Source organism: Mustela putorius, unplaced genomic scaffold (genome assembly GCF_011764305.1).
Source record: "Mustela putorius furo isolate JIRA1106 unplaced genomic scaffold, ASM1176430v1.1 tig00003987_pilon_pilon_pilon, whole genome shotgun sequence".
NCBI classification, from domain to species: Eukaryota; Metazoa; Chordata; class Mammalia; order Carnivora; family Mustelidae; genus Mustela; species Mustela putorius.
The window spans coordinates 13,611,278-13,626,923 of record NW_025422126.1 but is presented as its reverse complement, the minus strand read 5'-3'; the positions used below and the strand labels follow the sequence as shown (position 1 = coordinate 13,626,923).

The 15,646-nt window shown below is 44.1% G+C and overlaps 1 protein-coding gene across 20 annotated transcripts in view; it reads left to right on the top strand.

Annotated features, from left to right (window-relative positions):
- Window positions 1-15,646, top strand: part of DLG2 (discs large MAGUK scaffold protein 2) — a 1,545,411-nt gene that overhangs the window by 1,462,755 nt on the left and 67,010 nt on the right. For all 20 annotated transcript variants that reach the window (XM_004763483.3, XM_045071283.1, XM_004763486.3 and 17 more), the window contains one exon: window positions 15,087-15,263. In XM_004763483.3, coding sequence (XP_004763540.1) covers window positions 15,087-15,263 — 177 coding nt within the window. The remainder of the gene's footprint in view (window positions 1-15,086; window positions 15,264-15,646) is intronic.

The window sequence follows — 15,646 nt, the reverse complement described above, 5'->3', positions numbered from 1 at the left end:
AAGAAAGAGGTTTCTTCATTTTAAAGTGCTTGGGAACTAATGTACTAGATAGAGAATTCTCATGCTCTGATTTAAGGAGTCTCAGGGTTCTTCTTAGGGGCCTTTGAGCTACTTACACAGTTGGAGTGGAAGAGGCCAAAACTTCTGGTTTCCTTCTCTGTTTTCTTTCCTTCTCTCTCTCTCTCTTTTTTTTTTAATAATTTACTTGTTTATTTGACAGAGAGCTAGAGAGAGAGCACAAGTAAACAGAGCAGCAGGAAGAGGGTGAGAGAGAGAAGCAGGATCTCTGCTGAGCAGGGAGCCTGATGCGGGGCTCCATCCCAAGACCCTGGAATCATGACCTGAGATGAAGGCAGCTGCTTAACCAACTGAGCCACCTGGGTGCCCCTCCTTCTCTGTTTTCAATCAGACATTTGTTATGTTTTTAGAAGCTTTCCTTTAAAGAAAAAAAGCCACAAAACCTGGTTTGTTCTGGTGATAAAGCTTGGAAAGCATTGCTTAGGATTATGGTGAGGGAGACACTGGCTAAAGTAAATATCTGGAACTTCTATCTATCCCACCGCCAGCACCCTGGTTACGTCCTAATCATTAGGATCACTACCTCAGCCCACTACCTGGGGTCTTGGCACTGGCTCCTACCCAGTCCACTTTCCACTTATATCCAAAAGATGTTTTCAATGCAGATCTGATCATCTCACTATCCTGTTTAAAATCCTCAAGTGGCCCCTCATTGCTGTGAGGAAGAGAAGGTGTGCTTCATAAGCCTGCAGGACCCTCCAGGACCAGCCTCTCATCTTGGGACAGCTAAGACTTTGGTCTTCCTTCAGAGTCACCACCTGCTTTAGATTCACCACCTGCTGATTCACCTTCAGAGCCCCTACCTGGGTTTTCCCTCTGACTGTGATCTGCTCATCTTGCCAGTCTTGGATTAGACAGCGCCTCCTTTTGGAAGCCTCCCCAACCCATGTTCCATTTCTCTCCACCGTATACTCTCATGGATTATCTTCCCATCTGCTTTTTAAGATGTGTCATACTGATAACGATTTCTTCTATATTTGTCTTTCCTCTAAATTCCGAAAGTACCCTTGGTTTCCTTATTTCAGTGCTATAATCCGAACACCTAGCATAATGCCTTGGCATGCAGTAGGCGTTGGTTAACTGTGACTAAAAGAAGAGCACATGGTTTCAGGCACTTTAAAGTCATGTGCACTGGCTGTCTTAGAGCAGTCCTGGGGGACTATCTGATTAGTTTACCAAATGGAATGACAGCAGCAGTAGGGAGAGCAAAGCCCATTGCCCAGTCACTCCAGCCCATGTGAAACGTCTTGACGCCAAGCTCCCTCGCATTTACTGCCAAGAGAACCACTAGCACCAGGTCCGCCTCTTGTAAGAGCCAGATAAATGTTAAACAGATAGATTGATGTTAATATAAATGCAAATTGGAATTACATCATTCCCGAACCCTGTAAGAGTTGAGTTGTAACGGCGTTTTCTGTGCCAGGACATAGGATTGTTGTAGCTTTCCACAGATCTTTGCACCAGACATTGTGCTACGGGAGTTTCAAATGCTCCCTCATTTGATCCCAACAATGTCTGTCTGGCAGATCATAGTTCAAGCTGCTACAGCCATGGACTGGGTGCCTGATAAACATCAGAAATTATTTCTCACAGTTCTGGAGGCTAGATGCCTGAGATTCAGGTGGGGTCCTAGGGCGGGTCCTCTTCCAGGTTGCAGACTGCCAGCTTCTCACTGTCTCCTCCCATTAGAGAAAATGCAAGCTCTCTTGTGATTCTTGAGGGCTCTCATCCACCCTCATGACCGCATCCAGTCCCAATTACTTCCCAGAGGCCCCATAATTAAAACGGTTTCTACATAGGAAATTTGCGGGGACACAGACATTCAGTTCGAGGCAGGCAGGAATTAGTCTTTCCTGTACACAATAGAAACAGAGTTTAAACCTTGCTTACTTTAAACCTTACTTACTTACTTATCTGGGAAGTCTCTCAGGTCTGACCAACACTCCATTGCCCTGTTGTCTGGCACGTAGTAAGTGTTCAGTAGATTATGAATTGAATGAATGAGTGGATGACTTACACTAGGTCTGTGGAAAATGCTCCAGCTTGAAAACATCAGCATGAAACTTAAACAGTTATACTCTTGGAATAAAATGCCATTAATTTCACAGAAACCATAAACACTAAAAGTACAAATACTAATACTCTGGATATCATTAGTTCTATTTTCTTTCCCTAAGTTCCTAAGCTGTTAGCAAAATCTGGGACATTTCATACAGATACTTCATTCAACTAAGCACAACTGCTGAACAGAACTCTTTCCGGTCAAGTCAGATTACAGCCCAGCTTTGGGCCCCTCAGTACTTTCTAAACAGTCGTCAAGTAGAGAATGCAACAAGGATATGCTTTCAAAAAAAAAAAATGTGTACAGAAAGAAGAGTGGAAGGCGGGGTGACCCACGGTGTCTAACAAGAGCAGTTTATGATCTGAGGGCTTTTTCTTTTTTTAAGATTTATTTACTGATTGGAGAGAGAAAGAGAGCATGCAGTGGGAGAGGGAGAGTCTCAAGCAGACTCCGTGCTGAGCACAGAGCCCGACACAGGGCTCAATCTAAGGACCCTGAGACTATGAACTGACTGGAAACCAAGAGTTGGGTGCTCAATCCACTTACCACCCAGGTGCCCCTGATTGAGGGCTTTTTGATCCATAATTCCTGAATCTTCACAACAGCCTGTGAGATGGTTTCTACCCTTTTCAGTGAATCTAGGTTGTCATTGATTGTAAGATGCACTCCATGTGTCACCAAGAAAGGAGAAATGTGTCAATTAAATTGTGAGACGGCACTGATGGTAAGATACATCCTGAGGGTAGAGGCACCTAGATGGCTCAGTCAGTTAACCATCTGACTGTTGGTTTCTGCTGAGGTCATGATCACCCCGTCATGGGATCGAGCCCTGCATCAGATTCCACACTGGACACAGTCTGCTTCAGATTCTCTCTCCCTCTGCCCCTCCCCTGCTTGCTCTCTCTCTCTAAAATAAGTAAACAAAATCTTTTTTTTTTTTTTAATGCTTTAAACGGCACCTGGGTGGCTCAGTGTGTTAAAGCCTCTGCCTTAGGCTCAAGTCATGATCCCAGGGTCCTGGGATCGAGCCCTGTATCAGGCTCTCTGCTCAGCAGGGAGCCTGCTTCCCTTCCTCTCTCTCTGCCTGCCTCTCTGCCTACTTGTGATCTCTGTCTGTCAAATAAATAAATAAAATCTTTAAAAAAATAAAAATGCTTTAAAAAAAAAAGATACATCCTAACTGTAGACATGGGAATGGAAAAAAAAAAGGGTTCATCTTAAAACTGATTAAATATAGTATTTTTAATCTCATTTTACAGATGAGGTAACTGAAAGAAACCTAAAGAGTTGAAATAATATTCCCAAGGTCACACAGCATGGGTTCTGAATTCAGTTCAGTTCAATCTGGCCTTGTGTTGCAGTAGCCTCCCACTCTCTGCTCTGTTCAAGAGACACACAGATGAGTGAGACTCTGTCCTAACCCTCGGGGACTGAGCAGTCTAGAAGGAAAATAGACCCACAGGCAAATCAACTAAAACGTAGCCTGCTGGATGCAAGAACAAGTCTGTGGACAAGGTAGCAACCTGGCTGGGAGAAGGGAGTAGAGAGCCCTCTCTGGATAGGCTCAGGAGGGTTTCCAGAGAAAGTTATGAGTTTCATAGAATAGATTGAAAGTTTACAGAATGCTTATTTCTATCTAGTCAGTGCTTTGACTTCTGAAATACTGTTAAGAAAAATTCTGGCTGAAAAATTCCTCTGCAAGGTGTGAGCTGAGGTAGAGTGTTTGAGAGAAGAAAGGTGTTCCATGGCCCAGCTCATGCGCCTGCTTCCAAGGAGAGGCAGGACGCAGGAGAAGCTGAGGGATGGAGCTGAGTCCTCAAGCTGTGAAAGGACTACTGTTAGAGATGCAGTGCCCCTCTAAGAGAACGCGTGAAGGACACACCTGCTCAGTTGGGTAAGGTCAGCAGGTGAGCTCCCACTCTTACTTCTCAGCTGGTGGATCTGAGGGAATGGTAGATCTGAGAGAACTGTCCATTCATCATCTCCTTTCGATTGCTTGATGGGGTTCCTGTTCTGTGATCCTGTAGCCCCACCACCACCACACTAATTCCTATGACAGCATTGACTGAACTCAATTTTAACTATATTTGGGGCTTTGGCACTGGCTGCTCCCTCTTCTTAGAACACTGTCCTCAGATGTCTTTGTGATAACTCACTCGCCTCCTTCAAGCCTTGCCCCACCTTTCTCTCACTGAGTCCTACTTGACCGTAGTCCCTGCTCAAAAATGCAACCTTCACCACTACCACAGCTCTACTGTCAAAAAATCCTGATTCCCCTTACTCTGCTCTATTTTTCACTGTCCTGTAGCAAGGATCAACTCACATTATACTGCACGTATTGCCATGTTCTCTCACTAGAATATAAGTCCCATGAAGGCAGGAATTTTTGTCTATCTGCTTTCATTGATAGACCCCAAGCTCCTAGAATCATCATTGGTACATGCTGGATAAGTATTTGCTGAAGGGATAAATGAATGTGTGAGTTGCTGAATGAATATACCCTTAGCTCTATTCTCAACCCAACATAAAGCTCCATGAGAACAGGAAACAAGCCTCTTGTTCACTGCTGAGTCCTCGGCAAATAGCACAGTGAGTGGCACATAGTAGCCCCTCTGTAAACAATATTGCATTAAATGACTATTATTTCATATCCTTGTGTGAAAGTTAAAATACATCCCGAACTCAATGTTTTTACCTGGGTGGAGAAGGAAGCGTCTTCTATCTGTCCTCAATCAAAAAGTGATAAGGAGAGCATCTATGGACATAGGTGAGATTTCGAGGTGAAGTTTTCCCTAATTCCAGATGTTCCATTGCCTCAATCCAGGCCTGTTGTTCCCATCCAGTTTTCCGAAAACTCAAAAGACAAAAAAATGAGCCCAGTATCCAGGGGAGCTGAAGTGATAGTCCAGCTGCCTGGTTTTGTGATACGTGAATTTCATCACCAACCCTGACGAACTAACTAACTAAGGATTTGGGGTAGTCATGTCAATGTTCTTGGATGTCGTTCTCCCCTTTTCCATATGCTCATGAGAGAAATGAACTTTCTCCAACATCTCTTCTAAGCCAGGCAACATACCAACTGATCCCACTTGTCAGTCAGTAGATACTTAGAGTGTTATTAGAAGGCAGAAACTTGCCTTGCTTTGCTTGTGCTCTGATGAGCAACTCTAGAAAAGAAGGGATGAAATTTATAGGGGAAAAATTTAGATTTTATACTCAGTTAACAAATATTGAGCACCTATTGGGTTCTGAAATGTCTTGTATGTGTAATTCCCATAAAGACTCTATTGGATAGAGATCTTGCCTCTCATTTCGCATCTTTGGAGACCTGGGGACAGAGATGAAAAGCACATAGCTTCTTAAATAGCAGAGCTGCTACTTGAACCCAGGACTATCCGATGTCCATTTCTCATGGTCTTTACATGGATCTTCTATAGAAAAAGTTAAATGTTTAAATGATAATTGTGTATCAGCAATAATGAAATTCTGTATCAAGATATTTCCTGGAGCATCAGAGGACTCAATTGGTTAAGTGTCTGACTCTTGATTTTGGCTCAGGTCATGATCTCAGGGTCATGAGATCAAACCCCACATCAGACTCTACACTGGGCATGGAACCAGCTTGGGCTCTTCTCTCCCTCTCCCTCCCTCCTTAACTTCTCTTGATCTTTTAAAAAAAAAAAAAAAGATACTTTTTTTTTTTTCCTCTCAAGCAAGCTTTTTAATTTGTGGCAGTAAAACCCTAAGACATGAATACCAAAGCTTGATATACATTTTCAGCTTGGATCAGAAATAAAAGGCTGTAGACAGAGCTATGTCAGCCTTTCAGAAATATCTTGATTAATGTATTTTGATTGCCTGATAAGCGACGCCAACACATAAAGGCTTTTAGAACTGTCCTAAAGCCTGGGCTCTTCATCCTGGCCATGTTCCCCTTCCTATATTTCAATCTCCAAGTGGTCAGTTGATGGCATTTGTGGGGAAAGACAATGATTTTAAGATGATTAATTTTTTAATTTTTACAGCCTCACCCAGCCCTGAAATCCAAGTACCATTTGCCATGGTCTGTCAAGCCTTGCCTTTGGGCAAGTTCAGATCTGCCTCTGCTTCCCTCAGATGCGGTCCTGTCAGTAGGCACTGCCGCGTAAACCACTCAGACAGATTGCTGGGACAGCCTGAGAGAGAAAGCAGGCTGCAGTGGGCCCCATCCCTGGAGACTCTGAGGATGCCTTGTCTGAAATGATCAGCACACAGGCCTCTGGACACCGGAAGTCTGCTAACACTGTGTCCCTAGGGGACGGGGAAGCGCTGGTGACTCAGGAGAGACTGAGAGAAAGAATTGTTGCCCCTGGAAGTCATGCTTCTTTCCTGATTATCATCAAAATACCCCAGCTGTGGAGAGGCCCAGGCTGGGAGGACCTCCAGTTGGTGCCCAGTTAGGTCCATCTTTAGTCATGACAGTGACTGCCTGATTCCTTGGATGCAGTAGAAGTTGACAGCTTCCCAGTACCCTCCGGACATAGCAGGAAGCTGTGGCATGAAGAGAAGTGTATCTTTACAGAGCACAGACCTGCCTTACGAGGTTATTAATGACAAAATGGCATAACCCATGTGGTACCAGCGTCCATGGTGCGTGGTGCATTTACCCTTCTATCAACTGGAAACAATGCCTGTACCTTAAGGAAGTAGAATATCTTAAATCACAGATAAGAAATACCTAGAGCAGTGCCTGGCACCTTGTAAGGCCTACTGTGTGCTCAGTAATTACTGAGAGATAGTATCTTGGTCAGAGCCCTCTTAACAAGGATCAACGGAGGCTAATGTGTTCTCATCCACTAACACCGGTTCAGGCGGGTAGATTCAACCACCCCTTTTCACTAAGGACAATTCATTATTGAAATAGATGGGGAATTGAGTGGCCACACCAGACCTCCATCAGCCTAGTTATGATGACCAATCCACAGGCATACGTAGGATTTCTCAAGGAGGCAAGAAAAGTAATCAGTACAGAGCTGTGTGTTTCCTTCTACCCTGAGATGAATGCATTCAGACGTGAGAGACAGCACATTGCGTGGATCTTCATCATCTCCCAGGAAGGGTAGGGAAGCCAGTGTGGATGCTGCTCAAGCTTTTCTGTTGTGTCCAGTTGTCCGTGCCTTCACAAAAAAGAATGTACCCCAAAAGAAAAGAAAAGAAAAGAAAAGAAAGAATGTACCCAACTGAATTCCAGAGATTGGCCAACGAGAAGTAGAGGCAACAAATGTAATAACAGAAAATAACTTTTTTTGGACATCTGCTATGTGGTAGGCCCTCAGGACAGCAGGAATATGAACGTCCCCTGTTCCCCATGCATATACAAACTAGAATTTTCAAGGGCTAGAAATCATAGTACAATATGATTTAAGAGCCTAGGAGAGGGAACTTTAACTCCCAGTGAGGGTGGAGGGAAGAGAAAGAAGGTCTAGGATTGATGGAGGAAATGGCACAGAGCAGAGCAACTTTCACAAGGCAGACACAATCCTAGGAGACACACATCCTATCAGCTGTGTAGAAAGTTGACCTGATTTCCCCTCAGTGTCTTGCAAGACAAAGGCATAGAACATGACAGCTGAAACATGCTTTAGAAAAGTGCTTTGTGCCTATTGATTACATAGGAGCTGAAGCCCAAAGAGGTTAAGTAACTTACTCAAGATATTACTCAAGATCACATGGTGACATTACGTTGAAGCCAGAACCAGAGCCCCCTCTCCTCACTCTGCCCCAGCTTCTCCCTACTTCCAGGGTGCCATCTCTGTTCTTTAGAGATGTTTGTTTGTTTGTTTGTTTGTTTGATTCATGAGGGTGCGAATGCATGCTTTGAAGAAGGAAAAACTATTAGAAATGGCTGGTTTTTAAAATAAGAGCACCTAAATTTCAGATCTGTCTGCTCCCAGTGCTGATCCCTTTCCCACATCCCCCTGGCAGGAAAATGTTTTGAGAACATTAACTGCGTGGGTATTTTTATGTTGTATTTTAAGAACACTGTATTAGGACCTCCTGCCAACATACAGAAATAACTCACTCATTCCTAGTGTAGGCAAGAGGTGAAGTAAAGGAACTATTGGTTGGAAGTTGGTGTGCTAAAGGCTTTTCCTATGTCATCTCATTAAATCTCGCCAAATGTGCTGAGACCTAGGGATGATTAAGCCCATTCATTGATAAACCAAGGCTCAGATTGGTTGTGGATCAATCCCAGTGATGCTCAGGTAGAAAGAGGTGGACTCACTTGAATGTGTCTCTTCACTCCAATATCTACACTTCTTGCACTATCCTCAGCTGCATACCTTAGCAATGGAAGAGTGGCATGGAGTAGAGAACAGACTTTATCCTCCACAGCTCTTTTTTCTCCTGCTGCATAGAGAGGTGAGAACCTCTAATCAAGCAGAAGCCTCAACTTCTGGAGAGAAAGAAATTGAGTCCAAGCACTCTTTGTGGGTCTTAACAATGTCATGGAAACAAAGGCTTCTTCAGCCCAAACAAGTTCACTGCACAGAAGGTGTGCAGCTGATGGTTGATTTGTTCATTTATAAAGCATCTGCAAGGACTGTGCAGACGCTGGACCTGGGAGCCCCTGACCTTCAGTGGCTTTAATCCAGTATAGGAGGTGAGACACATTCCCATTCAAGACTAGACATTGCAAGCTTCCCAAGAAAGGTCCAAGCAGAGTGCTTTACAACTTCTGAGAAGAAAAAAGCTGCTTCTTCCATGCCTCAGTTTCCTTATCTGAACATAGGAACAAATAATATTTATCTCATAGGGTTTCTGTGAGAATTGATTAAAGTAGAAGTAAGAGATTAAAGCCCTGAATTTTTTATCTGCAAAGTAGGAATAATCATACTTACATGTCACACTTATTTACGAGGACTCAGTAAGATGACATTATGTAACACAAAGGTACTTTGCACGTGGCTGGCTGACAATAGGCACTCTGTGGGCTGTTACTATTACTGCTGAGCAGTTGTTTTTATTCCAAAGAATCTTTGGCAGAGTCATCTAACTGGTGACCTTTGCCTTCTACCTGTCCTCTCTAAAATCATCCTCTTTCTTGTCCTCTGTTACTAGCTTGCTGTTGCTGCTTTGACAAATTACCTTCCTCTGTCTTCAAATCCATCAATGGCCACCATGTACCTCTCATGGTACATCTCTCTGACCTATTCTTCTGCCTTCTCTTCTACTTTTAAGGACTCATATGATTGGATTGGGCCCACCCAGATAGTCAAGGATACTCTCTCCTTACCACTTTCGCCATAGAAGATAACATATTCTCAGGTTCTGGGGATTAAGGTGTAGACATCCTTGCGGAGAAGCAGTTAGGGAATTATTTTCCCTACCGTATCTTCAGTAACCATGAGACACATCAAGAAATTTTTCCAGTTCTGAGTGGTATGGTCCTGGGGATTCTCTTCACTCCCGTGATTCTCTGCTGTAACAACCTCAAAGTGGTTCAGCCAGAACTTGATCCTCTGCCCAATACAGAAAACACATGTGCTCTTGTGGTCCATGATTATTAAATATTACTGCAGCCTAAGCTCTGTAGAAAATGAGGTTGGTTTTGGTTGGAGAGGGTTGCTTGCAGAAACAACATATGGGTTGGTGAAGCAAGTCCACAGGTCTTGGAGGCAGATGGTTCTTGCACTCGGTCCTGCCTTGTCACGTGCTAGCTGGTTTGCCCCCAGACGTGTTGCTTCAGTGACAGAAGTCTGTATTTCCTCCTCTGCAACATAAGGCTAATCCATGCATTGTGGGGCAGTTATGAGAACTGCGTGCCATCCATAAACTGCTCCTATCTCTCTCTCCTGACGTCTAGTCCATGGTGTCATTATAAATGTGATCACCACCAAATCATGAAATCTCTGGAGATACAGTCTAAGCACAACATTCCTTGTAGGGAACTGCAAGCTGAATTCTACAGCCAGGAGCATGGGCTTTTGATTCCGGCACATCTATCTATATTTGAATCCTGGTTCTGTGACTTAATAGCTTTTTTTCATTTCATCTGTTTGGGTCTCATTTCCTTTATGAGATAAAAAAAAAAAAAATTGGCATGGCAAGATTGTTGTCACAAATCAAAACAAAATGGAACTCCTTCTCTGCGGGCGTTGGGCCTTTTGCAGGCTTTACCCTATGGTGGGCTCTTCGTAACAATCTTTTGAGTTAATGCCATCATTCTCTGCATTTCATAGCTGAGGGAATAGTCATCTGTGGTGAAGAGATCGTCGAGAAGGTTAGGTGACGTGCCCCAAATTCACAACTAGGAGTGGCAGAGCTGTGATGTAAACCCAGGTCTCTTCTCTCTCCAAAGCTTGGCATAGAACCCACATGCTGCCTTGCCTGACTAGTACATCGAATGAGATGATAGCTCTAAAGTCTTTAGCACATTGTGGGGCACTTCAGTACAATTTCCATCAGCTGCTCAGGTATCTCCCCATATATTTGCATAGCCATGAGGGTGAGCAGTTGCTTTGCTCCCCTTCCTGGACTTCCCCAGTTGGCAAAGGGCCAGCACGTGGTGAAATGCAGGAGGGCCAGGAGGGATGGGAGAGATGTTGCATTATTCCTCTCTAATTCTATTTGTCTAATGGACTTGTTAAAAGCACCCTGGGTGGAAAGTGTGAGTCTTAATGGCATTTTATAAAAGTTGCTGTGATGAATTAGCACATAAAGCAAATTAAAAACAGCTTATCGTTTTTTAAATTAGGTGATGGGGCACTGTAGCATTTCTCCCAGACATGAAGACCCATTAATATCCAAAGGAGCCAGAAGCTGCCGAAATATATCAGCTGCTTGTTTTCAGGGACCCGACAAGTCTAAAATCAGTGTAATCCTAGAGGGGCAGATTGTCCAAGATAAATAGAAATGGGTAGACGTGTGTTATTGAGCCCCTTCTTTGGGGACACCTATGCTGAAGGCAGGAGGGGGAACCTTCCCTCAGGGATTCTTGGGGATGGAATGGAACACAGTAGATTGAATGTCTGGCCTGGTGGGGACCACCGGAAAGTCTCTCCTCTCCTCCCTTACACATGGGGACACGGGCTTGAGAGAAGCAGGCTTTCAGAGTTTGTCTGAAACATGTCCACAGAACCATGGTGAACATCTACTTTGTGCCCAGTGCTGTACTGGACTCAGAGGATAGAGAGGGATTGTAGCTGTCTTTATACACAGTCCACAAGACGGCTACTAATGGCACAGTGGGGACCCAGATCCCCTATTCAAGACCAGCCCATTTTCAGGAAAACAATTACAGTAGTAATAGTAGCCACCATTTGTCGAGCCCAGCCCATGTCAAGATGGTGTCACCGTACTTCCATAGATTATTTCATTTAATCCTCACCACAACTCTTTGAAGTATTTGGTGTTATTATAGGACAGTTTCACAATTCAGAAAACCTCAAGGCCAGAGAAGCTAAGTAACTTGCTTGAGATCACATGGTTAAAAAGTTGCAAGCCCAGGCAGTCCGATCCTAAACCCTGCCTTCTTGGCAACCACCTGCCAGCTTTCCTGATGGCTTTTCTCCCTCACTCCCCACACTTTACATCCAGAAGGAGCCTGGAGCTAAATCAGAGATTCAAAGACTCTTAAGATAAAAGAAATACTGAGACGAGAACTGAGCAGTAAGGAGCTTCGGGGACTTGGGGGCAGGAGATGGGGGAGAGTGGTCAGCCTTGAAGGGAGGTGGACAGTTCCTGGTACTGCTGAATTGTGAGCACGGCCTGAGGACAAACAGGCTGGGAAACTGAGCCTTACGATGAAATGTCCAAGAATGTGGATTTTGGAGTATACTCTCGCTGCGGTCTCCACCACTTGCATACATATGACCTGGGGCAGGTGCTTTAATGTCCTGAGCCTCTTTCCCTCACCTGTAAAATGAGGATACTAATGTTTACCTTCAGGTTCTTATGATGTCAAATAAGACAACAGTACAGAGTGCCAAGCTACCTAATCCGAGCATAAGTAGTGGTAGCCCTCATGATCATTGTCCTTACCACCTTGTCACCACCTTCAGACTCAGGTGTGGGGGTGGGGGACAAAGTGAAGAGCATTGCACTAGAACTCCAGAGCAGAAGACCAAAACTCCAGCCTGAGGCTGCTGACCCTTACGTGCTGAGGTTAGTCTGTCCCTCATCTGTATAAAGGGAATAATACGATATCCTTCATACCTTCTTTGTTGGAATGGATTGAGGTACAAGTGAGGTAGTATATTTGAAAATGATTTGCAATCTTTTGACCCTCAAGAAAAACCCCCAGGGTCAGTGATTCACTAGGAGGGCTCACAGGATTCAGCCTCATCATCCTGGGGACTATGAATTATTACGAGAGGATACAAAGCAAAATCAGCAAAGAAAAGATTGAGGGGCAAAATCCACAGGAAACTGGTCACAAGCTTCCAAGAGCCTTCTCCCAGTGGAGTCACAAGGCACATGCCTAATCTCTCCAGCAGCAAATTGTGACACCAGGTATAAAATGTCTACTAGGGAAGCTCATTAAAGACTCAGAGTCCAGGGTTTTTATTGGGGGCTGATCACGTAGTCGCCGTCAGCCTGGCCCATATCACGATTCCGGACTCACAGAGGAAAAGCAGATGTTCCATTTAAATCTTGTTTATACAAACAGTTTAGGCGTGGTGAGCCATTCCTAATAGGAAATAGTGAGAACCTTCCCAGAAATCTAATTTCCCAGATGTCAGCCAGAAGCCATCCTTGTGGGCATGTCTTTTTAAGGAGAGCAGTCTCAAGCTTGCTCTGTTAGCTCTCTTTTGCACAGAGTAGACTCTATAGAAAGGATTTGTGTGAATATCCACTCACAGGAGAAAGGCGAGATGATAATGACCCTTCGTAGTTGATGATTATCCCTGTGCGCCGGGCATTGTCGTGCATGCTTTATTTTACAGGTATTACCTTAGGTCACATGTCATCCGTACAGCAATTTCATGGTGGGGGTACTGTTACCATTGCTGGTGTGTAGAAGGAATCTGAGGCCTAAGAAAGGTGAAGTAGCCTGTGTGGATAAAGAGCTGCATGACTGGCAAGAAGTAGTAGAACCAGGAAAGGACTCTTAACAGTGTGACCTCAGAGCCTGCATTCTTAACCCCTACACTCCAGCTGCTGCACTGCACCTCCTGTGAGCTGGGAGCTTTGTATGTCTTATTAATGTGCACAGCAGCTCCGTGTGAATGTAGTTATTGGACTCATTTTACATTACAAAAACCTGTGGCTCCAGCGTGCTAATTCATTTATGTCATATCGCCCAGCCAGAGAATTGACGACGTCCGAAGTGGACCTCTGCCCTCCGTTGGCCCCTTTATGCTTGGGGGGAGCTTTAGCCAAAGTCTTTGGTGGGGAAGATGCAGGTGGTCAAGGTGGAAGTGAATCATTCTGGGAGCTTCAAGCGAGAAACTCTCCCCCGATGCCATGATTTAGGGACAGAGTTAGTGGAAGAAGGAGCTGTGTTGCAAGTAATTCAAATTTTCCTACAATATCTGAGCTCAACCTGCTGTCTTCAGCTCTTTTTGGTTGCCATGGCAGCAGATGTGACATTTTTTTAATGAGGGGGAAAAATGAAGAAAGGAAAAGAACCATATTTGGTCCTCAGTGGTCTTAGAAAAAAAACCTGTTCCCCAGATCTCTCTAGTTTTGCTTGCATAGTAGTTACACTCGAACGAAATTACCAGAGTGGAATCAAAGGGGAAATAGCAGGGAGGTGGCAAAATCTGCTTCTCTTGAGAAATTGTGTGTGGAGTGTGTGTGTGTGTGTGTGTGTACGCGCGCTCGTACTTGCTGTATATGTGGTGGTGGTTTGCAGCGGGGCTATATGTGGTGGTGGTTTGCAGCGGGGATATAGAGGAGAAAGCAGACAATGTAAGATTTGATACAAACTGTCAGCTACTTAAGGCAACACCTAGCTACTAAGATCTTGGTCATCCTTCCAGTTCTCTTTGCAATTCCCCCACCCCTCCAATGTATACCTGTTACAGTCTGTTTGGCTTAGCGAAGGCTCAGCATGTGCTCTTCAGTGAAGGAAACATGGTACATAAAGCAAGAATTACAATTCAGAGTGATGAGTGTGAGGCTGAGGTAGGCTTAGCATTCTGTGCAAGCAAGAAGATTTGTCTTATTCATATAATCTTGAACTATCTGTAGACACACATGTAAACATGGGTGTCATTATATTTTTTCATTATTGCATTTTGAGCACTTAATCATGTCATTGGATTAACCCCTGCCACCACTCAGTTTATTTTATTTTTTTATGTTCTTGTGGTTTTAATAGCATCTTTCTTTAAAAAAAATTGAATTCCAGTATAATGAACATACAGCATTATATTAGTTTCAGGTGTACAATACAGCGATCGAACGGCAACCATTCAACTTCAGTAATGGTCCAATAGTCCAGTGAGTGGAAGGATCATCCCGATGGGATGACATTTAAGTTGTTACCATTTTTCCCCATCCCAAAAAAAAGACTTCTATGGACTGATACATCTGAGAGGGTTTGTTCATAACACAGAATGCTTCTTTCAGAAAGATGCTTATGTTTCTCTTCATTATTTCTTTCTTTGTAGTGAATTTTAACATTTGGAGTGGGAGGGGAAAAAATCTCAGGTACTAACTCCCTTTGCCACATCTCCCATTATCACTTTGCCACATAGGATGGTCTCCAAGAAAAGAAACAATACCCCAGTTTTAGGAGCCCGGAGGATGTCCCTACAGCCTCCAAGGAGAAGCAGGAACTAACGTTGATTTGTGGCCACAGTAGGGGGGATATAGACTGAAATCCTGAGAGTCAGTCCTTGGTGCTGGTACCAAATGGATGAAGGATTCTCAGGGCATGAGGGGGTAATCAAAATGGAGAATTTGAAATCTGTGCTGCAGAGGTTCCTAACGACGTTCTCTCTTGCCATTTCTACAGAGCCATGTTTGACTATGACAAGAGCAAGGACAGTGGGCTGCCAAGTCAAGGACTTAGTTTTAAATATGGAGATATTCTCCACGTTATCAACGCCTCTGATGACGAGTGGTGGCAAGCCAGGAGAGTCACGCTGGAGGGGGACAGTGAAGAGATGGGGGTCATCCCCAGCAAACGGAGGTAAAAATGCCTTTTCTATTTTAGAATGTTTGCTTTTAAGCAATCTGGGGAGTGGAAATGAGGGAAGATAAAGATATGGCAAACTGTTCACAAAATAACCATTTGAGTGGGATAGTCTGCAGGGAAATTGTCAGTGGTGACAGGTGACATGAATTAAATATTCTCACTCTTCCAATATTAAGGTTTTACCAAAACTGGTGGCTGTGGTAAGGCAGAAAGAAAGAAAGGGGATCTGCTTACACCACCTTCCTAAACCGTTTACCAGCATCCACATGTTTGAGATTATCTTGTCAGTACACTGACTTACACACTCAGCTGTATTCCAGAGGTTCACATTCACCAGATAACTTTACAGAAAGGTCAGGTGAAAGCCCAGTAAAGTA